This window comes from Gossypium hirsutum, chromosome A11 (assembly GCF_007990345.1).
Source record: "Gossypium hirsutum isolate 1008001.06 chromosome A11, Gossypium_hirsutum_v2.1, whole genome shotgun sequence".
Lineage (NCBI taxonomy): Eukaryota > Viridiplantae > Streptophyta > Magnoliopsida > Malvales > Malvaceae > Gossypium > Gossypium hirsutum.
Window position 1 is genome coordinate 15,039,141 of NC_053434.1, and position 24,070 is coordinate 15,063,210.

The following is a 24,070-nucleotide window of genomic DNA, read 5'->3' on the forward strand; positions in this document are numbered from 1 at the left end:
CTGATGTCTCCCTCATGACAGAGTACTTCTGCTCTTTGGCCAAACATAGGCGAATTGTTCCACATGCCTGTCTATTGATCTTGGCCCACTCCTTGTCATCCATCTTGTCAGGTTTTTCTTCAAGGGCTATATCCAGCTCTTGCTGACATAAGACATCCAGGATCTCACATTGCCACATACCAAAATTATTGGTACCATCAAATTTCTCTACTTCAAATTTCGCATTGGTCACAGTAGTCTTTGACGATGACTTTTCCATTTTTTTTCTCCTCAATCCCAACTACAGTACGTGAACAGTGCCGTGAACGATCGTATTCCCCAAGTACGAATCTAGCTCTGATACTAATTGTTGTGCGGAAGCGTGTAAAAGAGTAAAATTATTGTACTAAAAAATCACACTAAGTTCAATTCCCAGGAAAGAGAGGTGGATCGCAAGGATCGCTTAAGTACCAGGTCTTTCCTAGCCAGAATATCCCTCAATCGTAATTTAATAGCACAATAAATCACTACAATCACACACACAATTCATGCAGAATAATACAATAAAGAACACAATAATTTAACGAGGTTCAGCAAATTTTGCCTACGTCCTCGGGCACTACCAAATATATTTCACTCCAAAATACAAGTGAGAATTTACAAAGAGAGAGAGAGAAAACAATGCCTTAAGTAGAGAATGGCAAGTTTGAGATACAGAATGAGAGATGGTTATGCCTATTTATAGTTGAGGTTCAGGGATCAACTTGCAAAGTCACTTTACAATTAGGGACCATATATTGCAAATATCTCAGATTTTATTATGCCAATATCTCGATACCCATATCTTTGACTTTCCAATATTTGATACCCATATCTTTGACTTTCCAATATTTGATACCCATATCTTTGATTTTCCATAAATATGGATAATTCCCAATACTATTTCAACCTCAAGGCAACTTCAATTAACCACATTTTTTAAACATATATTCTATAAATTATCCAAATACTTTGATTTAAGATGGTTTTTAATGTTGGATTTTTCTTACTTTGTCTTAAATCACTATCACGTACACACTACGCCTTGAACTCGCAAAGTGAGTTGTGGAGTAAATGCCATAGCCAATAGGTCAAACATTGAGGTTCAAAACTTTTATTAAAAATATATATTATTTTATTTAATATTTAAAAAATTATATATTATTATTATTAAAAGATAAAAAGAAACAATTTTATATTTTAAATATTTACATGTTAACGATGATATAACATAGATTAATAGAATTGAATCATACTGAATTGGGCTTGTGATTTAAATTTTGAAGCCCAATTTTAATTATATTTTAAAGGGATGTTTTTCTTTTTTACGGACATAATAGTTTTGTTTAAGACTCTTGGATCTTTAAATTTAATCGAATTGTCGGATGCTTACAGTACATGTCCAATGAATAGAATTATCAATGAATTTTGATCAAAGTTCTCTCTTTTTTTAAGTTGTGAGGGTTCGACTTTGACCCCTAAGACAACACTAATCTCTAATTGAATTACCAAATTATTGGATTATTGCATTCGGTGAAAACAATGATGTATAAATTTTATTTATAAACCTAGAAAATAACTTGAAATAATAAAATTGTAACTTTCAAAACTAACCTCTATTAAATTTAAATAATATCTTTTTAAATTAATATCTATTTTTATCAAACAATATAATTATTTTTAACGCTTAAAATTTTAATTTATCAAACACCACTTAAGTCTTACTGCATGTCAATTTTTTTTAAAAACTATTATGGGTTTAAATTACATTTTATATATATAAAAATATAAAAAATCTTAATAAGAATCTCTAGTTCACTTTTGATGCAAAATTAAATTTAATAAAAAATTATTTGGTACTTTCAGAATAATAGAGGTCGATAGAGAAAGGAAAAGAAAAAAAAAAATCCGATCGCAGTCACGTTATTGTCGTCCTTGTTCTTCTTCCCATCCTTCTAATAGTATTTAGTATCATCTCTTTCTCCCTCTCGCCACAGGCTCAGTCAAATTACACCTATCTTACCATTCCCTCAACCACTTTTCTGGGCACAATATTTTGCTTGTATTTTCTCACCTCAGCGATTTGATTACAGTATTTCTAATAGTTACCTAATAAGATTGTATTAAATGTATATTAAAATAAAATTTCTCCCTGGATATATAGACATGATCATTAATTCAAAAAGGAATTTGTAATCATTAAAAATACATAAATAAATAAATAAATTTGGTGGAAATTTTGTACTGCTGCCATTTTCCTATTTCTGTATAACCAAGCAAACCTACCCTTTTAACATATCTAACCTACTCTTTAATATTAAAATGTTGGCCTGCAACTATATATATAAACAGATATATATGTTTAGCAGGAGAGAAATAGGAAAATGACTCAACTTCAATTTGGTGGACATTAGCTGCTCCATGCCATAGAGATAAATAAAACCAAAGAATGTATATGCATGCCAGACATATTTTGATAACGTAGCTACCAACTTATGCATATCATTAATTCAAAACTTGGGATAATTCTAAGATTCTTCAATCATCAACCCCAGATTTTTCTCTACCCTCTACTTTCTGGGTTTACTTTATTACTAAAGTATTTTAAGGTGATCAAAGCAAAACTGTGATCAAGTTAACTTTTCCAATACAAATATATTTATATACTTATCGGTTGAAATTAACGTAAATCGAAGTGGTTAAAAGATATAAGTGTTTCCCATGGAAAAAAGCTTGTACTCGAGGACAAATGCAAAGTACAAAAATACATTGTTTCCCCTCATAAAATATTTCTGCAGGAAGGTTCCTACATCTTTCGTCACCAGTGTCATAAGCAAGGCTTCATTATACCTATTTTATATATACACCACTTATGATTAATTTGATTGAGGCTATTTCACTTTTTTTTTTTAAATGAAAACATTCATGAGCATGGACTAATGGATACGTCTAAATATAGCAGTATTAATTCTAGATGGAACATTCTTTTGGTGTTAATTATAAAAACAAAATGCTTAACTTACATAATTAAGGGTTGATTTGCAGTATGAAGCTATAAATTTAACTTAGAAAAGGTTATAATTACTTTTGTAAATTTTTAGTAAAGAAATAGGGATCCAAAGTTAATTTTGAAAGTTTTATAGGATAACGTATTTGACACACAAATATTAGTAATTGGCAAATTGTATTAACTATAGAGTTAGGCTTCAATGTTAATAGGTAAGAAATCAAAGATTATGGGGATGAAAGCAACAAGAGAGATTAAATAGGCAGATAAAAAAATATTTAAGGAATGTGTTGTAAAGACGGATCTAACCAGCACAGCCGGCAATCAGAAAAGCGCTCAAAGCTAACATCTAAGAGACTTTTTCTCAGTAAATCTTGACACCCAATGCCTATGTCCTTTATTTGTCTCTTGTCTATCTCTTTCTTCTCACCTTTTCTTCCTTATAATACCCCCATCTTTGGGTTTCTCTGCACATTTAATCTATCTATCAAATTAATTTCTTAATTCCTAATTGACACTACTTTCCATGGAAACCAACCATCAGCATGAAGATTCCAAGAGCTCGAGCGAAGAAACCGATCGGTCGGAGCAAAGCAACGATGATGTGGGCAGTGGCCGGTCCTACGAGTGCGTATTTTGCAAGAGAGGGTTCACGACAGCACAAGCCTTGGGAGGGCATATGAATATTCACAGAAAAGATAGAGCCAAGAGCAGTAGGCCAAACTCAGTTCCTATAGTTTCGGGCAAACTGGATGATGAGAATTACGCAAGCCTTAGATCGTCTTCTTCATACCTGCCAATAATCCAAAGCTACCAGCCGCATTACGTAAGTTATCAAGCTTTTTTCCCAGCTTCATCAGGTTGGGGTTTCAGACCCCCACACACACCTCACGGGGACGAATTATTTGTGGACAATTCTTCACGGTATCTAAATCCGTTTAGAGAGGAGGATTGGCCTAGGAATCTTAACTTGCGAATCGGTCCATCCCATGTTGATGAAAACAAGAAGATTGATCATGGAAGTAGTCAAGATGATGAATTGGATTTGGAGCTTCGATTAGGTCATGATCCGTAGTATATTTTTATATAATGTTTCATAATAGCTAATACTAATAAATTAAGAAACCTCCTCTCTCTATATGTACAGTACAATAGTTGTGGATACTCTTTATGAAGTACTACTAGCTAGGAAGGATATATATGTTTGCTGATGTCGATGGTACAATACTACAACTACTACATGATCAAGTTGTTTCTTCCACATCGATAAATGTATGAATTTTGGCCTATTTTTATGGCGATTACGACCGAGAAGACACCAAGTAAGAAGAATAATGAGGAGAAAGAAGAAGAAAGATGGATTCTGTAAGATGTTCCTCTTTATTATTTATATATGCGTCCTTCTGCATTATCTTGTTTTCTCCCATTTGAGTACTCATCTGGAAATTTTCTGTAATTTCATGTTTTAATGGAGTCGGAAACTTGAATTATATATCTTCTTATGATTCCATTAATAATTTGAGAAATTATTAGTAGACATAGATATGGAGCTAGGAGCTTGGCTGTTAACTTGCATATATATTTTCAGCCCTTTTTGTTTGCAAGGTTTTTAGAGTATACTGGAAACCCTAATTTCCTTTCCTATGGTTTCCCCAGGAATCATTGTTGATGTGAAAAGCCTCATGATTTAGACAAATACTAATAATATGAAATTGAAAACAAGTAATAATCAGAATTCTCCCGGTAGGGTTTTTCTATTATTAATCCTATCCTATTACGTTAGATTAAATCTGTTGTTCATGAATTAGGTTTTTGTTTTGGATGTATCAAGCTTGTTTTCTGGTGCAATAAACCCATGTAGGCAGTTGAGTTGCAGGACCCCATCATGGAAACATATGCCTTTCCTTTCAAAATCTTTTAAAATATACTCTACTATTTGCCTTCGTTGTTATGCATCCAAACCAAAAGTAAATAGTGGTTCCTTGTCTTGATGTACATCTATTCATACATACATACATACATGCAAAAAACAAACATACAAAAAAGTTATATAGACCTTTTAGCATGGATGCTTTTATGAAGATCATGATCAGATAGTGTTAAGTTATTGATACTTTTTTACAGCAATGGATTTCCATTTCTCATGTCATCCATGGAAGTTACTCATGTTAGGTAGTGCGTAATCACTGATCCTTTGTCTTTGCTCCAACTTTCATCATCAGCAGTAGTATATATTTTCATGGCGAAAAGGTTCAAATATGGAAGATAAGATCTAGTTTCGGCTTATAAGGCCATATTTTCTTAGCCACATTTCATGATTAAGTAATAGGGAAACTTTCCTTCTTTAACGTGAATCTACTTTTCGAAACCCGTCGTTTTTCTCTTTCTAGACTGTTATTGTAATTTGATCCAACAACATTCAGTTAGATACTCTGATAGATCTTTAGATCTGGTATATATATGTAAGTAAAATTATTTTTTGTGTTTGTGTTGATGTGCCTAAACTCTATTGAGAGCCCTATGATTTCATAGGTCGAAAGGTACACCAGCAAGTCCGAAATTTGTGTTGACGTCACTCAGTTCTGTCATGAGCCTTACGGGTTCCGCATAAATAGCTTATACGCCATTAGTAATGGGTCAAGTGAAGAGTTTGCCTATGGTTCTGCCTGTTGAGCTACTTTAAAGCGCTTCCGAGATTTTTAGCAGAACTGAGAGACAAAAAATAATATTGAATTTGATGTAACCTTGACGTGTCAAGCCATATGTGCCCTCCGGAGAGCCTAAGCAAATCAACAATATGAAAAAGTAACACTACATGTAGGGTTGAATGGTCATCAGCAGCAAGATCCAGCAATCTCCTCCACCTTCAAACACAAATCCATGAGTTGTCTTCTTATCTTATTCAATTAACCAAAATATCATTTTGGAGGCATATTACGATCTACGATAGTGCTAGAGTATATATATACATATATACATACTACAGATAGAAAAAATTCATGATGTTAAGATAAATAAGAAATATATATATTTATATATATCGATGGAGATTGAAATTAGATTTACACAGATTGAGGGAAAAAACAGGTAGAGTTGTGGTAAAATCAGTAGCATTAATGATCAAATAAGAGTGGGGTAGTCAATCAAATCGAGTGAAAAAGAAAAGCAGATGAATATAAAAGCAAAGAGTATTACTCCCATCCTGTCGTGAAATAAGTGGGTTTTCACTACAAATGTTCCTAGACGAATTCTTTTAGACTCTGCTTTCTGTCATATCTGAACTGGCAGTATCCAACAAATAAATCATCATTTCTTGTCACCTTATGGAATTCAGGAGATTCAGTAGGCTATACATCAAGAATGTCTCTTTGATTTCACTGGATCATGCATCTGTTTGTATTATATTTCCACTGTGACAGCACCGTAAGCTGACAGCTGCAAGTCATTTCCATATTTAGTGCCAACTTTATATCATCAGTGCCTCTACTGTTTATGTAAAGTTGCTAAAAACTTTAAGCTGATTTGGTCTTTCAATGGGTGAATCAATGGAGATCTCACCCCCACCCCCCAAATTAGAGGCTCTAGTTGTTTATGAATAAGTTGATAAGTATATGCTAATTTTAGCTGATCCAAAGACAAAAAATACCATGCATTCTTACCCTTAAAGCAGCACCTATTCATTTTCTAGCTAGTTTAACAGCAATCAATTTGCATAACTTCAAAAGTTATAGCTGATTGACAGTTACGCATTTTTAATCAAAATATCAAAATAACATTGTAGTGCAAAATATCTTCTACAATTCTTGGTCTGTTAAAAGAGTTTGATATATCACATTGTCACAATTATTCAATTTTAACAATACTCCAAACTTCATCTCTATTAATTTGTTGTTAAGTAACTTTCAAATGAATAGACTATCTATAGAGTTTGAGTTTAAGATTGGAATCCTGAATTCCTTTGACAAATGAAAAAGTCTTTGGCTCAAATTAAAGCACTGTTGCAATAAAATCAGCAGCTTCCGTGAGGCTAAAATATTGAACCTGAAAATAGAAAACAATGGGAGAAAAACCCCTTGGAGGAACCTAAAGGTTAAAAGTATGTTCTACCACAACACGTAATTAGCAACCAAACAAAGCAAATATTTGTTGTGGATGTTTAGAAATGGAGAAAGTAAGATGGTTTCAGCAGAGGGAAGAATTGTATCTTAAGTAGCAATTACAAAAGAGTTGTTACGACTAAGTGAACAAAATTTTGTCAAATCTGAGCTCGAAAATTTCAGCCTGGCCGGGGCCGGCACTTCATCAAAGTTAGTTTGTGGGCAGACTCCCATCAAATCTTACTTAAAACCCAGGTTTTGTTTTATTTATCTTATTGAATTAGACACGACTGGACTAAAACTCTGGGTTAACTATCCAGTGAAGTAAAACATAAACAAGCCAGGTGCTAGTTAACTAGAAGGAGCAATAATTGATATTGCTTAATGTTATTAATTATATAGTATATATATGAGACCCAAGGGTGTCAGGTAGGTTCCTTTTTTGCCACGTTACAGGCATGCGCTCGATTCCTTTATTTTTTTTATTACCAAAAGTCAAAAAACTTATCGTGGATGTCATACCATTCAAAGGCTTATTTTTCAGGCATCGACAACAAATAGATTTAGAATCAGTGTGGGTGACGACTGTAGTTGGCGTGGAAACTGGCAAATTTAGGCGGAATTATTGGGACGGCAAAGCTTTGAAATTGGAAACTAGATGAATCCTGCCAATCGCTACTATCTCATTAAAAGTGAAAAAGGATTAATCAACTTCGAAGTTAATGGCTTGACCTCCCGTAATTGCAGGTCTCGTTTTTTGCATTAATGTGATTCTGGGTCAAAATCCACCATACAACCTAATTGCTTTAACCTTTAGGATGAAGAATCATTAAAATGCTTCTCGGACCTCAAAACTTAAAAATTCAAATTGAAAACATTGAAACAAATAACAGCGGCTCAGTTATAAGTAGAAAATTGGAAGACAGCCATTGACAGGAATATATGAATGAGTATGCATATTGTTGATGTCACTGCTAACCAGTTCATGCTATGAAAGGCCTGTTTGTTTGATATATCAAAACATATTTATACAAACATGCCACGATATCATACAAGTAGGAAGCGCATTGTTTACAGTAACACGATGTACTAGAATAAGGGTCTTCCAAATTCTCATATAAAGCTTGCAGTTGTATTACATCACATACACCACAGACCAGTTACCTAGTAAGATAGTATATAACAAGGAAAATAACCACAAAAGATGCCACAAGTGTAAACATTCTCCTGCTTGATTTGGTCTCGAATACCTGAAAGGCAGATCGAATTCATTGTTATGACATCAGCAATCGATTTGCAAAACACAGAAACACATCCACACACTTAATAGGAAGTAACAAAAACTGCAAGCAAAAGATGCCATTCAAAGTCACAAAGAGAAGAGTTTGCTAGTTCTGATACCATCTTAAACTTGTCCATGGTTCCTGAGAGTATTCCTCTTGATGAATCCATATCATTTCCCTAGTTACGAACCATGTGCCACATGTTAACATCAGCAGCATCAAAAACCAATTAAATTCAGAGGAAGATAGTTTTATTCTGCTGCATACATACCATTCGATCCAGCATGCGATTGTGGCTATCCACCTCCTCATGTATGTCGCCTGAAAGCTATAGAAGTAACATGTGTCAGAATATGCGTTACATTCAGGACATATTATATTATGATATCATAGAACATGTCAGGATTCAAGCTGAAAATCTACCGTGAAACATGCTAGAGCCAAAAATCCTGAATAATAGAAATGCCTCTAGCAATATAAACATAGATTTGTGCAAGAGACTGTCATATATATTACTTAAGTCGAGCATACCACCTTTAATACTCTTTAAAAGAATGAGCTTCAAGATTTAAATTGGTAAAAAAGGGAAGGAAAAGGAATTCAAGAATGTAAAAGGATCCTTCTATTACATATAATGACAGGATTCTAAAATCCCATTTATCCAGGTTCTCAATAGTTAAAATAAGCTCATTAAGAAGCTCTTATTTATTATATAGCTCGATAAACCGGACGAACAATGCGATTAATAATGGCATGAGATAGAAGGGTTCAATTAGCACCGAAGATCATACTTACCCTCTTCAGCAGATTGACTCTATCCTGCAATCCTTCCATTGCTCTTTCATTATCATGCTCATCAATTTCATGCGAGTAAGAAGAAGTGGCCCTTATGCCACCCTCCTCGATGCCATCGAAAAGGGCAACTCTGTTGTTACGCATGTCCCTGCATGAAAGCAGATCTCAGTAAACTGCCACAATATTTCCATAAGGATAACTATTCCACAAACTGAAGGCACAATCAAGATAGATAACCAAAGAGCAACTTACGATCCAATCACTTCAGATTTATAATTAGATTGCAAGTTCAGATTTAAAAAAAAAAAAAGATTGAAATTTTGATGTAAGAACATCACTATAATCGCAACACCTTCTTGGGATCACATGTGAATCATGGATAAACCAATAAAACATATATGGAATGGGGCAACTAATTAGGTAAACTTTTCAAATAGCTTATAGATGCCAATTATTTACAAATAGATCTAATCAAGCAATTTAAGCGACCAAACCATTGGGGTAACGAAAACTCGCACAAATAGAGATTAAACTGACCGTCTAGGATTCATGTTTCTTCAATTATGGGAGAACCAAAGCCCTATAAATCTTCTTCGAACAAGTGTGAAAAACAAAGTGTTTTACCTGTTTGGGTAATTTTAAAATCTGCACTAATTCAAGAAATGAAGGGAATTAGTTCAAGAAATAATGAAAACAAAAAGTGGAGAATGGGAAACCAACAAAGTGAGAAAAAAGGGAAATCGAAAGTGAATAAATTCGGATCGGAAGAGAATAGCTTAAAAAAGAAAGAGCGTGGAAACTGCAAAGATTACCTGCTAAGGCTAAGGTAGCACCCGACAAATTGTTGAAGAAAAAGGATATATCCTAATCAGGAATTGAGATTAGAATTTGAACGATTTAATGGCATTTTTATCTGGGGAGTTTTCTTTGCTAGGGGGATTGGGAAGATAAACAAATGGGCTATAATGAAAATAAAGCCCAACAAAAGGGCTTTTGGTTTTTGGGTTGACCCTGATATTAAGGGTAAACCTAGAAAACTGAGAGCTTTGATTTCTCTCTCACCCATTCAATGCGTTAAACTTTTCAAAAACTCAGGACCTTATTTAATCTAAGCTCATTTTTCCTTTTGCTACCAAACCAAAGGAAAACTATTACATGCATATATATTGCATGTTCATGATGCTCGTATACCTTTGCTTGTTTCGAGCTGAAGATGTCGCATAATAGTCTCTTTGCCCCGCGCATTTTCAACCCATTCATTCAATCCCGTAATAAGGTGATGTAAAATCTCGTTCGTTCTTGGGATGCCAAAACTAACTAGTTGGACTGAGAAAAGCGTCAATGCCAAAAATAACTCCCGCCATGTCTTCACAAAACCACACCAAAACCCTCCTTTTCTCTCTTTTCCCTTTCACCAAAACTCTAACTCTCGCCCAACAAATCCATGCCCGTATTGTTCTCCATGGGTTCAATGAATTCGTAGTTTTTGGATCCAGGCTCACCGACGCCTATATCCATTTGGGTTCTCTGCAATTTGCCCAGAAAACCTTTGATCGCATCACTTCCAAGAATCTCCATTCATGGAACACCATTATCTCTGGGTATTCCAATAAGAAGCTTTTTCTCGATGTTTTACGCCTTTTTAATCGAATGCGAAGGGAGATTGTTGGGGTTGACAGCTTCAATTTAGTTTTTGCAATCAAAGCATGCAATGGACTCTCGTTCCTGAAAGATGGGGAATTGATTCACTGTTTGGCTGTTAAGTTTGGGTTGGCAGGAGACCCGTATGTTGCACCGGCTCTTTGTAAGATGTACGGTCAATTGGGTTCTCTTAGAGATGCTAGGAAGGTGTTCGAGGGTTTTCCTGGAAGGAATTCTGTTTTTTGGGGTACTATGATGAAAGGGTACTTGAAGTTCTCTGAGGAATTGGAAGTCTTTGAACTATTCCGTAGAATGAAGAGATCGGGTTTTGAATTTGATACTTTTACGGTGGAAGGGTTGGTTCGAGCTTGCGGAAACGTTTTGGCTGATAAAGAAGGCAAGATGTTTCATGGTTTGTGTATTAAAAGGAACTTCATTGGTTCCAGTCTTTTCTTGCAAACGTCCCTCATAGATATGTATTTGAAATGTGGTTTGCTTGATTTGGGGCTGAAATTGTTTGAAGAGGCCAATGAAAGGGATGTGGTTTCATGGAGTGCGATGATTTCTGGATTGGCCAAAAATGGGAAGGGCTCGGAGGCTATTGCCTTGTTTAGACAGATGTTGCAACAGCCATTATTAACTCCAAACTCAGCTACCTTGGCTAGCATTCTGCTTGCTTTCTCCTTAGGGGGGTCTTTGAAACAAGGAAAGAGTGTTCATGGTTACACGATAAGAAAAGGGGTTGACTTGGATGATCTAAATTACACTGCTTTCATAGACATGTATGCCAAATGTGGTTCTATTGCAATGGCACAAAAAGTTTTTGTTCAGATGCCAGTGAAGAATGTTGTTTCTTGGAGTGCAATGATTAATGCTTTTGGAATTCATGGTTTATGCTCAGAAGCTTTGGCTTGTTTTGATCAAATGAGATCAGAAAACCAAGTACCTAATTCCATAACATTCGTTTCGATTCTGTCAGCTTGTAGTCATTCAGGAAAGGTTGCAGAAGGATGGAAATATTTTAAAGCAATGACTCAAGATTACGGGATTGTTCCCACTCAGGAACATTATGCATGTATGGTAGATTTATTAGGAAGGGCAGGGAAAATTGATGAAGCTTTATCCTTCATCCACAGCATGCCTATGGGAGCAGGTGCTAGTGTTTGGGGGGCTTTGTTGGATGCATGTAGATTGCATAGAAGGGTTGAAGTAGCTGAAAATGTAGCTAAGAAGCTCCTTCGTTTGGATGCCAATTATGCTTCTGTTTATGTTTTGCTTTCTAACATCTATGCTGATGCTGGCAGGTGGGAATCGGTGAAGAAAATAAGAAATAAATTGGCAATAAGAGACTGTGTAAGTGTGTCAGATTTACCGCAATTGAATCGGGGAAGAAGTTGCTCGTACGTTAGTGCCTAGGATTGATTAACTTACATAAACACAAACGTAATGATTATGAGATCAAACAAGAAGTTGTTTATGGCCATAGTGGGAAATGAGAAATCATTTCTGAACTGATGAACAATGGAGATGGAATGCCCAGCAGCATGATTAAAAACTTAAGAATATGTGGCGATTGTCACACAGCATGCAGTTGCAGGGAAGATGACTTCATTGAAGGATTAAGATATTTCATCATGTTCAAAATGGTCTTTGTCCATTTAAGGACTACTGATAAGAACTGCTGCTAAACTGACCATGGAGGTATTTGTTTATGAATAAGTGATGCAATAAAACAGTATCCACTTTCAGAAAAAAGAATTCTTCAGAGCTTCTGTTAAAGCATTGTGCGGCCTGCTCGGAGTTGCCTACCATCGAATGGTAAGAGAAAATGCTAGGCCAACCACTCAAAAGAAAAGAAAAAAGGGTGCTGAGCTTGTTTTCAGTTGACTTAGAATTTGATATGGCAAATGAGAGACAGTAAAATCAGTTCCTTATACTAGTTTACAATATATTGTCATTGAATCAGTATCAGTTATTTTATATGCTATGTCATTTGTCCAACTAAGTTGCTCAGCAAAAGGTTTAATTCAATTGTTTGGAATTAAGTATATATTCCTTTCCTGTTCTCATATTACAACTTTTGCTTAGATTGTGGAAGAAGCCAAGCACATAATATTTATTTATTTGTTTGTTTATGATTCGGCAATAATATTATTGAGTTAATTGAGGGGTATTTCATTCAACTTCTACTGGATCATTATTCGGCATTTTAAAGAATAATGTTTGAAGTACTACTTCCTGAACATGTCCAGGCAGACACCTAACTTAATTGTTGCAGAAGCCAATGTTGGATATGGTTTGACTTATAACCACCCAAGTTTATATATTAATTTATAGTTGCTGTATTAAATTAGTCTATGCGATTCCTTTCAAAAAAAAAAAAATATATATATATATACGCAATAGCATTGAAATAAAAAATAAAAATTTACAAGTTTTTTTTTTAATAAAATTAAAAGAGACGTGATAACATTATAATCTTAGAAGTTTTTTTATTCCATTATAAGATAAACATATATGTGTATATAAGCAGAGAATTTGAGAAATTTTTTAACTAACAAAATTATCTTTTATTCTTCATTTTGTTATTAAATTGATAATTAAAAATAATTTTTAAAATAAAATCATTATAATATATTAATCTCTTACTTTTATTATAACATTAAATAATTAATAATTAAAATATATTGATTTATTTACCAAATCAGATATTATATTAATAAAAAATCAAATCTTGAATTTGGTCTACAATATAGTTTTACTATAAATGAAAAACCTTCTAAATGCCATGATTATCTTTGGGTAAAATAACCATAAATAGGAAAAGAAGTAAATTAAAAAAAGAAGAAGGGGTGATTGGGTAATGGACCACCTAAGTAACTAAGAACTTAGAATGGAACCTGGTGCTGTTAAGAATAGAAGAGACAAAAGCCCGGCGGAGGTGAGGGTTAGAAAAGGGTACTTTTCATATTTCAATTTTTAACTCATTGAAAAGGAATGCCTAAGGGCGAAGCCAAGCAAACAGATTCTCTCTTCACTCAGTGTTTCCCAATATTCACTCTCGATTTCTTCTCTTATCCCACACCTATATATGCTTTTGAAACCCCACTCTCATAAACTACCGCATTCTACTCTATTCATCGGCTGCTGATTCTCGAGAGCAATGGCGAACCCACCAAAGCCATGGAAAGCGGAGTACGCCAAGTCCGCTCGATCATCTTGCAAAACTTGCAAGAGTGTTATAAACAAGGAGGTCTTCAGGCTAGGCAAAATGGTCCCAGCCACCCAGTTCGATGGCTTCATGCCCGTACATTCTCTCCATTGTTCCTTTTTTTTTTGTTTTTTGTTTTCTGGGTCTTCTGTTTTGTTTTGTTTTTCTTAATTCTGGGAATTGTTAAATACATGCAACTATAGTTTTCATTTTGATTCTGGTGGGATATTGTTAAATTGCTTATTAATGTGTTGTTTTCGTTATATCAAATTTATCTTTTAGGCTTTGGCAGTTGTCATTCACTGCTATGTTATTCTAAAACGCAAAATCTCCATGTTTCTGTCGTCATTTCTTTACCTTTTACTTAAACTTTACTCTTTGCCTTATTGTGGATGCTTAATTCTTCCAGCATTTTTACTTATGTTCGTCTGTTTTATGAATTAGATGTGGAACCATGCAGATTGTATACTAGGGAAAGCAAATCAGATAAAGTCGTACGTACTTCACTAATTTTCTGTTCTGTTTTCTGAAAGATAATCTGTATTGGATGCGGAGGTTAACTTTTTATCTTTCTTTTTTTTTTATAAATGTGTAGTACTGATGATGTTGAAGGCATAGAATCCCTTCGATGGGAGGACCAACAAAAAATCAGGAACTACGTGGAATCAGGGGGACCTTCAAATGCAAAAACTGTCACTCCTCAAGCCATGGAATATGCTATTGAAGTTTCACAAGCTTCTCGAGCCACTTGCAAGGGTTGCTCCCAGAAGATTATGAAAGGAGAGGTGGGTTGTTTATGTTTAATGCTTTATTCTATTTATGCTTTTCATATACTTGGTTTGTCTTTAGTTACTAATTTTTTGGTTACTTAAAATGGATCTACGGATTAAGTGTATAAGGTTGAAAGTATCAGTTCGAGGACCCAGTAAGTGTATAAGGTGGAAAGTACTGCTTCAAGGACCTAGTAAAATTGATCTACGGATTAAGTGTATCAGGTTGAAAGTATCAGTTCAAGGACCCAGTAAGTGTATAAGGTGGAAAGTACTGCTTCAAGGACCTAGTAAATCAATCTTCTTTTGTTTGTTGCCTTAGCATAGGAAAAATTGATGGTGATAGAAGTTTGCTTCATGTTTAAGGATAGATTGGAAAGTTTTTACCTTTGGTCTTGCAATGAGTTATTAGATGCAAAATGGTAAGATAAACTGGTTTTATGTGGTCAGATCATTGTTCTGAGATACGGGCTGGATTAGAGCCATATGTTTTCTTCCATTAGGTGTTTCTGAGGTGTATATTTAGTTGAGATGTGTTAACATTTCACCTTTCTTCAGCTTTGAAATTAATGTGCTTTCTACCATTGTTTCCTCTCAAACATTGGTTTCTGGGCGGTTCCTTCGAACCAAATCAGATGCGTCATTTTTGTTGCTGTAGCATCTCAATATTTGTCTTTCAAATAAGAATCTCTTATGCTCTTCTTTGTTTTCTTGCTAAAGGTAAATATTTTTATAGTAAATATTCATTATATTAGAATGTTCTTTTCCTTTTTGTTTCTAGTTTATCTTAAAGAAAATTGATATATAAAAGAACATGGTAGAAGCATGAGATGAATTTTGAAATTCATTTATGTTTCCAGCTGATGGCTTTTACGCTGCTGCGTAAGTTTTAGTTACATTTAGCATTTTACAGTTTTTTAAGACAACATTGATGATGCTAGTTGTGCAGGAATGAGGTTTAACACTCTTTTGCGCATGGGCTTTTCTCATATTGTTAGGTTCGAATATCTTCCAAGCCTAAGGGTCAAGGATCTAAGGGATTGGTGTGGAACCATGCCAAGTGTTTTTTGGATTTGTCTCCAACTACTGAAGTGGAAAAGTTGCCTGGATGGGAACACATTCCATCTTCCGATCAGGCATCTATTTCTGCATTGGTTAAGAAGGTTCCTGCTGCTAAGACAGGTATGGGATTTACCATCCTAGGCTTTATCAGATGCCATGGGGGACTCTAAATTTTGACTTCAATTGTGTTCTGTTTGAATCGTCATTGTCCCTTTCAGGCAAAGGAACTGATGTACCAAAGGATCAACAGCCACAATCAACCTCCACAGCTGGTGCAAAACGTAAGAAGGATGTTGGTGATGATCAAAAATCAAAAATCACCGAGTTGGAAGGAGAAGTGTCGGCACCTGGGGCTGGGTGTACAAAGAATGCCAATGACTTGGCGGACAAAAAGCCAAAAGATTCTGATCTGGAAACGAAACTGGAGGCCCAGACTAAAGAACTGTGGGCTTTGAAGGATGAGTTGAAGAAACATGTTACAACAGCAGAACTGCGTGAAATGCTTGAGGCCAATGGTCAAGATGCAACAGGATCAGAACTTGATTTGCGTGACCGCTGGTAAGGTTACTCCTATGCTATGGATTTGATATTGTGTTTTTCCTTTTATGTAAATCACTAGTTGAGCAGTTTTCTTTTTTTCTTTAACTGTAATGGATGATTTTGGAGATACCTTGATGATGCAAATTGTTGTACCTATATCAGACACTTTATAATTGAACCTGTTGTTTGTGTGTGTATCTAAATGTAGTTTTCATGATGAATTGCTTAAGATTTTTCTCCGTGCCATGATGAACGTAAACTCTAATAAACTGCACTTAAAATTGAAAGGATTCTTTTGGTATAATTCTGTGCAGTGCTGATGGGATGATGTTTGGAGCACTTGGTAAATGCCCAATGTGTTCTGGTTGTCTTCGCTTTTCTGGAGGCAAATATCGCTGCCATGGCTACATTTCAGCATGGAGCAAGTGTTCTTACTCTACTTGTGAACCTGAACGTCTTAAAGGGAAATGGAAAGTACCAGATGAAACAAATAATGAATTTCTTAGCAAGGTATTAACTAATATTGACGTGATATGTAGAAGTGTTTAAACTGTAACATTTTCTTGCCTCAAACTTTTGCAGTGGTTTAAATCACAGAAAATTAAAAAACCTGCTCGCATCCTGCCTCCACCTTCTGCTTCTTCAAGTCAAGCTGCTAATGGCCAATCTCAAACTTCAAATGTTGAAAGCTTGGCAAATTTGAAAGTTTCCATTGTTGGATTGCCTAAGGAGTCTTTGGTAATATCTCTTCCACTGTATTTTAAAAGTTAGTGAAGTTATATTCAGTTTGTTCAGAATAAATGTGAATGTTTGTTTATTCCTTGACGATATTTGCTCCTCAGGAAGAGTGGAAGGGAAAAATCAAGGAAGCAGGTGGTATGGTTCATGCCAAGATCAAGACTGGTATGTGCTTCCTGGACTATATTTTGATATAATTGCTTGTGTTGATTGGTTTTTATTTAATAAATAAGTAAATAATGTTACAGATACAAATTGCTTGGTTGTGAGTGGGGACTCGGAGGGTCATGATGCTGAGAGGAGGAAGGCAAGGTAAAGCTGCTTCCATATTTCTTCTCTTGAGTTCTTCATTCATTTTAGACTCATTTCAAGTGTTTCACCTTTCAGGAGAATGAGATTGCCAATTGTTAGGGAGGACTATCTTGTTGATTGTTTTAAAAAACAGAAGAAGCTTCCTTTTGATTTGTACAAAGTTGAAGCCATCGGTGAGGCCTCTAGCATGGTCACTGTCAAAGTAAAAGGACGAAGTGCTGTGCATGAAGCCTCTGGTCTGTAAGATTCATGTCATATACTTGAGGACAGTGGAAGTATATATAACACAACTCTGAACTTGTCCGACTTATCAACCGGTGTTAACAGGTTCATTTTATACACCTGTCTCTGTTGTTGGCTTTCTAATCTGTTATAGCTGACTGACATTCCTGATTCGAACTTGTGTTAAATGTTTTCCTTATTGCTTATTGACATATGCAACTTAATGATTGTGTGTTCCTTGCTTCTTCAGAGGATAGTAAGGGCATTTTTCTTGCCTTAATCCTCTTTGAAGACTGACACACATGCTACTTTGGAAACATTGTGTTTTCTCCATTGCTTTTTTGACCTACTGTACTTGGACTTGGACGTGAGTGTTGGACATGGTTATGTGTCCATCTCTGGTATGTTCAAATTTTCTCAAAATTCCCATGTATTTTGAGAGTTTTTGGAGGATCATATCGTATACTCATTTTTGGATAAGTGCCAGACGTGAGTACCGGACATGGGCACTTCAAGAAAGATGAAGAGTCGGAGTAGCATAGTTTCTGACTGTTTTGTATATCAATTTGTCGCCACATTAATTTTGCCACTTAGCTTTCTTAATTTTCTGTTTTAGTATTTTTGTTCTCTTTTGATTATTTTCCTTCTCAATAAATGTTAACTTCTACTTGTTTGTTATGTGAAGTTACTACATCCTCCAAATAATCCAAGAAGATAAAGGGTCTGGTTGTTATGTATTCCGTAAATGGGGTCGTGTTGGGAATGGAAAAATTGGCGGAAGCAAATTGGAAGAGATGCCAAAATCAGATGCAATCTCTGAATTCAAACGTTTATTTCTTGAGAAAACTGGGAACTCATGGGAGGCATGGGAAAAGAAACAAAATTTCCAGAAACAGCCTGGCAGATTTTTCCCTTTGGATATTGTATTGCTTATTTTCTTTCCGTCTTTCATCAAATGTGTTATGCCTCTTGCTTGATAGTGGATTCCCTTTTCTTATAGTTCACTTTTACATGCTGGAAATTGTAGGATTATGGAGTTAACAAACAGGTGTCAGAAAAGAAGCACACTGATGCAGATAGTCAACTTCCTCCTCCCTTACTTGAATTGGTGAAGATGCTTTTTAATGTGGAAACATACAGGCAAATTGCCCATTTTCCAAGCAAACTCTCCCCTCTCTTATTCTCTCAAATTACTTTGATCTCTTAAAGATCCATTCTTGATTACAGGGCCGCAATGATGGAGTTTGAGATTAATATGTCGGAAATGCCCCTTGGAAAGCTAAGCAAAAGCAATATTCAGAAAGGTAGGTAACTGTAAAATCTGGTTTATTTTCTCTATCATGCTGAACACCTTAGAGGTTGCATTCTAGGAGTTAAATTTCTGGCATATGCAGAGTAGAAATTTTAGTAACCATATCTTCTTGGCCCAGGTTTTGAGGCATTAACAGAGATACAAAATCTATTGAATAGTGATGCTTCTGATTCTTCTCTCAAAGAAAGCTTGATTGTTGATGCCAGCAATAGATTTTTTACTGTTATTCCTTTTATCCATCCACATGTCATAAGGGATGAAGATGATTTTAAGGCAAAGGTATACATCCTACATATTATTACCTTTTCTTGATTTTTGACTGCTTTCAATTCAATGATGGTACCGTGTCACAGTCCGTCAAATTTGATTTCCTTTCACTTGAGACATTTATGGCCTAGTTAAACCCAAATTATAAGGTCTAGTTTGTGCCGTATTTAAATGTTTGGGGACCAATTTCCATTGTGTAAAAAAATGAAGTAGTCTATTTAATTATCTTGCATGCATCTAGTTTAATTTACTTGTCTGCTTCCTGTATTGGTTTATTTTAAGCAGTCCCAACTCTGTTTGATCTGAGCATTGGTGTTCTCATGTTCAATTCAGAAACAATTTCTCATTCTAGGATTGGTACTTAATTGCCTTCTCTTTTTTTTCCTTCCTTAAATACTGAAGGTGTTATGCTGTTTCCTTATGACATCTTCAACTCTTTTGCAGATTAGGTGCCTAGGTTGTAGCTCTTTGTTAAAATTTGTTGATTGCTTGTACTGTGCTAGATTATAGCTGGACATTTTCTCCTTGTATTGTACCATTATGCTGTTGGTGAAATGCCATTTTCATTTTGTAGAACCTACATTTTCTCGGCACTTGATAGTTAGGTGCTATTCTTTGCTACAAAGAACACTGTTAAAAATTTTGAAAAATGTTATTGACTGGTTATCTTGAGACAGCTTTGTTGTGGTATCATCTACCATGGGTATGAGTGAGATGCCAATGTTTTTTACACTATTGTATGCAGAAGGCAGGAAGTTGGGAGTCAACTTGCTCAATTATTGCTTGAAAACTGTTTAAACTAATCTGCAAGTTTATACAATCTTTCTATGAGTAATCTATGGTCCTCCTTTTCTGCTTGAAATGTAGGTGAAAATGTTGGAAGCTCTTCAAGACATTGAAATAGCCTCAAGACTAGTAGGTTTTGATGTCGACAATGATGACTCCCTTGATGAAAAATATAAGAAACTCCATTGTGATATTACTCCCCTTCCTCATGATAGTGAAGATTTTCAGTTGATTGAGAAATATCTCCTTACCACTCATGCCCCTACTCATACTGTGAGTATGCATTTTGCATTTGTGAAAAGCTCTTACTGTTAACTGGTTATGGGCTTGTTTATTGTTTCCCCCACCTCTGCCTCTCTCCTGTAGATTCAATTTGCAATATTAAATTACTGCAACTATATATATTTTACTCGCAGGATTGGAAGCTTGAATTGGAAGAAGTATTCTCACTTGAAAGAGAAGGAGAACTTGATAAGTTTGCTCCTTACAGAGAAAAGCTTAGTAACAGAATGCTTCTCTGGCATGGTAAATGGCTTTGTTATACGCAAGAGATGCGTGCTTCGCAAATTGCTACAAATAATTTGGGGAAATTTTCCTCATACTATGGTTTTTTTTTTTTTTATGCAGGTTCTCGGTTGACAAATTTTGTAGGGATACTTAGCCAGGGACTAAGAATAGCTCCTCCAGAAGCTCCAGCGACTGGCTATATGGTTCTCTTACATTTTCTTTATTGTACATCACTGTATACAGGACATACACATTTCTTTCTCGAAATTAAATTTGTAACACTTTTGCATTCCAGTTTGGCAAGGGGGTCTATTTTGCTGATTTGGTCAGTAAGAGTGCTCAGTATTGCTTTACAGATAGGAAAAATCCCGTGGGCCTCATGCTTCTCAGCGAAGTTGCTTTAGGGGAGGTCTATGAACTAACAAAGGCGAAGGTTAGTGCACCCTCTATGCCAATGTGTAGATGCAGAACTTGGCATTTATTCATTATTTTTCTTTGCTTTTTGTCATTCTTGTTCAGTATATAGAAAAACTACCAAAAGGAAAGCACTCAACGAAAGGGCTCGGAAAGAAAGTACCTAAGAGGTCTGACTTTGTAAAGTGGAAGGATCACATTATTGTTCCTTGTGGCAAACCGGTTCCATCCAGTGTGAAGGAATCTGAGCTGATGTATAATGAATACATTGTTTATAACACTTCTCAAGTAAGTTAAAAGATCTTTTCTTTCCATATAGCTAAATATTGATTCTGGCATTTTGCAGTTGATGAGTTTATCTACCTTTAATGCATGAAATGAATTACAACTTTGGTTCGATTGCAATGTGCTTTACACATATCCATCAGTGTATTATTTTCTCTGTAGCCCTTTCCTCAAAGATGCCATCACTTCTATCTCTGTCTTTTTAAGTGCTTTGAGGTTTTTCTTTAAGAAGTGGTTTGGGTTAGATGAACAATGGATTTAATTTTGAAATCATAAGATTAAGGTTTGAAAGGTGCTGAAAATATTTGAGGCTAAGAAATTGTTGGCATTGTTCAGGGAGGACTAAATGACCTTTTTTTGAAGTAACCTATGACATATTTCCTTCTTGCAGTACTTAAGTGGCCTTGTTTAAAATTGAGTGGATATGTGTAATTATTATTACTACCAACCTACCATCTAGGTTACCTGGATTCGAGGAAAGTGTTTGGGGAGGACTAAATGACCTTAACCTCTGACATATTTTGTTCTGGGTGTAACATGTAGCCTTGTTTGAAATTAATTGGACGTGTGTTGTTATTATTACTACCACCTACCGCCTATAGCATCAGGTCCTGGGGTAAGTGACGTGATGGGTATGCTTAATTTTTCTGTAAGTTTTTCCATACATTTGGAAGATTATACCCTTATAACTATGTCTGAACATTTGTCAGACACGAGTACTTCATAAAAACTGAAGAGTCCGTTTAATATAGCTACCACTGCTGCTAAACCTGCTCCTAACAATGTTATTGCTATAATTATTGAAATCCAATTGATGTTCTTAATGTGATTTGTACTTATCATCTACAATATTGTTGATTGGGACAGGTTAAGATGCAGTTCCTGTTGAAAGTGAGGTTTCATCACAAGAGGTGAAGGAAGGTGATGGATGTTTATAATGTATTTTGGTGAAGGGCATATCTGTATAAATGTTAAAACAAAAACGTTTGTGCCGTTGTGCATTTTTTGAAGCAAGGTCGAGTCTTGATAAGATCTAGTTTTGGGGATTGGCTTGGAGATCTTTAACTGGAGCCTGTTATGTCAAAGCTTTTTGTAAGTAATGGAAAAACAGTTGCTACTTTAATCCATTTCTTCTAAGAAAGATTTCATCTTCTCTCTCTACAAGGTGGGATTAATGGTAATGGGCATTCCAGCTTATTGCTTTGTTGTTCATATGACAAGATTTGATAGCTTTAGCTTCACTTTGAATAGCTCTTGATCCCTCTATTCAGCTGTTTAAGCCGGTAGAATCTGGAATCCCCACCCAAGAGCTTAAAGTTAGATTAGAGATCACCTAAGGATAGATTTTGCTTTATCAGTCACAGCTCCTCAACTACATAGATATTATGTTATATGAATGAGAAACGTCAATCTATTAATGATGTAGAAATTATTGGTTTGCATGTGCATGGATGACGCTGTAACTTAACATGAATTATGAATGCTGGTAACATTTGTGGCTACAAATGATTTTGCATTTCTTTTCATATGAATTTTAAGCCTGGTTACTGGTGTGGTGGCAAGGGGTTAGCTAGCGAGGAAGACCCTATGGCAGGTGTGTACTGTTTTTGACGCAAACCGCCATTATCCTCTGTTAGGGAGTGACGAACCATTAACCCATTTATGCTTCTTTTTTGGGCTGCAATGCAATTAGGGTTGGGTACGATTTTTGTTAACTCTTTGGGCTGATGTAGCAGAAACCCACACCATGTTTTACTCCGGTTCCAGCTGTTTTGGATTTAGTCTTTTGGGTTGATTGACTTTCACGTTTGCCTATGGCTGATGCAAATATAGTATATGCCATACATGCATAACTGCGACCCAACTCCCAGCATTTATTTATTTTCGAAAAACGACTGAATTTCCAAAAAAAATGTAATTTTGTTAAAAAAATTATGAGATTAGGTCATTTTATCAAAAAATTACGGGAATAGGTTAATTTTATGAAAACGCTTTCAGTTGGAACTATTTTTAATGTATTTGTAGGAAAATATTTTTAGCTGGAAGTAGTTTTCTTGTGTTATGTTTTTTAGGGTTAGGGTTTTATTTTTTAAAATTTAGAGTTAGGGTTTTTTAGGGTTAGGATTTTATTTTTTAAAATTTAGAGTTAGGGTTTAGGGTTTTTAAAGTATGGTTAGAGTTTTTTGGTTTTAGGGTTTCTTTTTTATATATATTATTTTTTTATAATTTTTGAGTTGTATAGTTAATAATGATTTAATTTGATGTTTAGAAGTATCGTATTTACACCAATCGTATATTCTAATTATGCGAATTGTAAATTTGAATTCACATCATAATCGAAACTCGAACTACTCGGTTTGATTAAATATTCCAATGCATTATTTTTGAACATTGAGATAGGTTTAAAAAATATATCCCCAAAATCCTGGGATATTTGATGGTCGAGAGGTTAAAAGTTTGGAGTTGAAATTTTTTTAGTGCATGTCAAGAGAAAGCGCTCCACGTAGGAATTTTTTTAGTGCATGTCAGGAAAAAAAACATTGAAAGTGCCTCTAGCTGGATGCATTTTTAGTTGATGTGGCTAGAAAATGCATCCTGTTGGAGGTGTTTTTAATGCTTTTTTTTACAGGCACTGAAAAAGCGTCCTACGTGGAGCGCGTTCTCTCTAGAAATTTTAACTCCCACTAGCTTGAGAAAATTTTCTGAATCAATTGGCACTCACCTCTAATAAATGCAATCTATTTCAACATTGAGTGGCATAAGGTATTTACGAGAAAAGAAAATTGAAAGATCATAAGAAGAG

General features: G+C 35.2%; 3 protein-coding genes and 1 pseudogene across 6 annotated transcripts; 3 read left to right on the forward strand and 1 right to left on the reverse strand.

The window, feature by feature from the left end:
- Positions 1–3,328: 3,328 nt before the first annotated feature.
- LOC107923363 (zinc finger protein 10) lies at positions 3,329–4,517 on the forward strand. Its single transcript, XM_016853563.2, has one exon. It carries the CDS (start codon positions 3,552–3,554, stop codon positions 4,098–4,100), a length of 549 nt encoding a protein of 182 aa, XP_016709052.2. The 5' UTR covers positions 3,329–3,551; the 3' UTR covers positions 4,101–4,517.
- Positions 4,518–8,108: 3,591 nt separating this feature from the next.
- Positions 8,109–10,184, reverse strand: LOC107922707 (bet1-like SNARE 1-1). Of its 4 annotated transcripts, none has more exons than XM_016852841.2 (6): positions 10,013–10,184; positions 9,738–9,845; positions 9,201–9,348; positions 8,677–8,733; positions 8,524–8,583; positions 8,109–8,372 (listed from the first exon to the last, which is right to left on the reverse strand). In XM_016852841.2, the coding sequence occupies exons 2-6, from the start codon at positions 9,749–9,751 to the stop codon at positions 8,283–8,285; spliced, it is 369 nt and encodes a 122-aa protein (XP_016708330.2). In that variant the 5' UTR covers positions 9,752–9,845; positions 10,013–10,184; the 3' UTR covers positions 8,109–8,282. The 4 variants fall into 4 exon arrangements, with proteins under 4 accessions (XP_016708330.2, XP_040937081.1, XP_040937082.1 ...); XM_041081147.1 differs by having other exon boundaries at positions 8,677–8,726; positions 10,013–10,163; XM_041081148.1 differs by having other exon boundaries at positions 8,677–8,726; positions 9,738–9,850; positions 10,013–10,110.
- Positions 10,185–10,306: 122 nt separating this feature from the next.
- On the forward strand, positions 10,307–12,889 carry LOC107922706 (pentatricopeptide repeat-containing protein At1g06140, mitochondrial). Its single transcript, XM_016852840.2, has one exon. It carries the CDS (start codon positions 10,542–10,544, stop codon positions 12,255–12,257), a length of 1,716 nt encoding a protein of 571 aa, XP_016708329.2. The 5' UTR covers positions 10,307–10,541; the 3' UTR covers positions 12,258–12,889.
- Positions 12,890–13,753: 864 nt separating this feature from the next.
- Positions 13,754–22,390, forward strand: LOC107924766 (poly [ADP-ribose] polymerase 1-like; annotated as a pseudogene).
- The last annotated feature ends 1,680 nt before the right edge of the window (positions 22,391–24,070 follow it).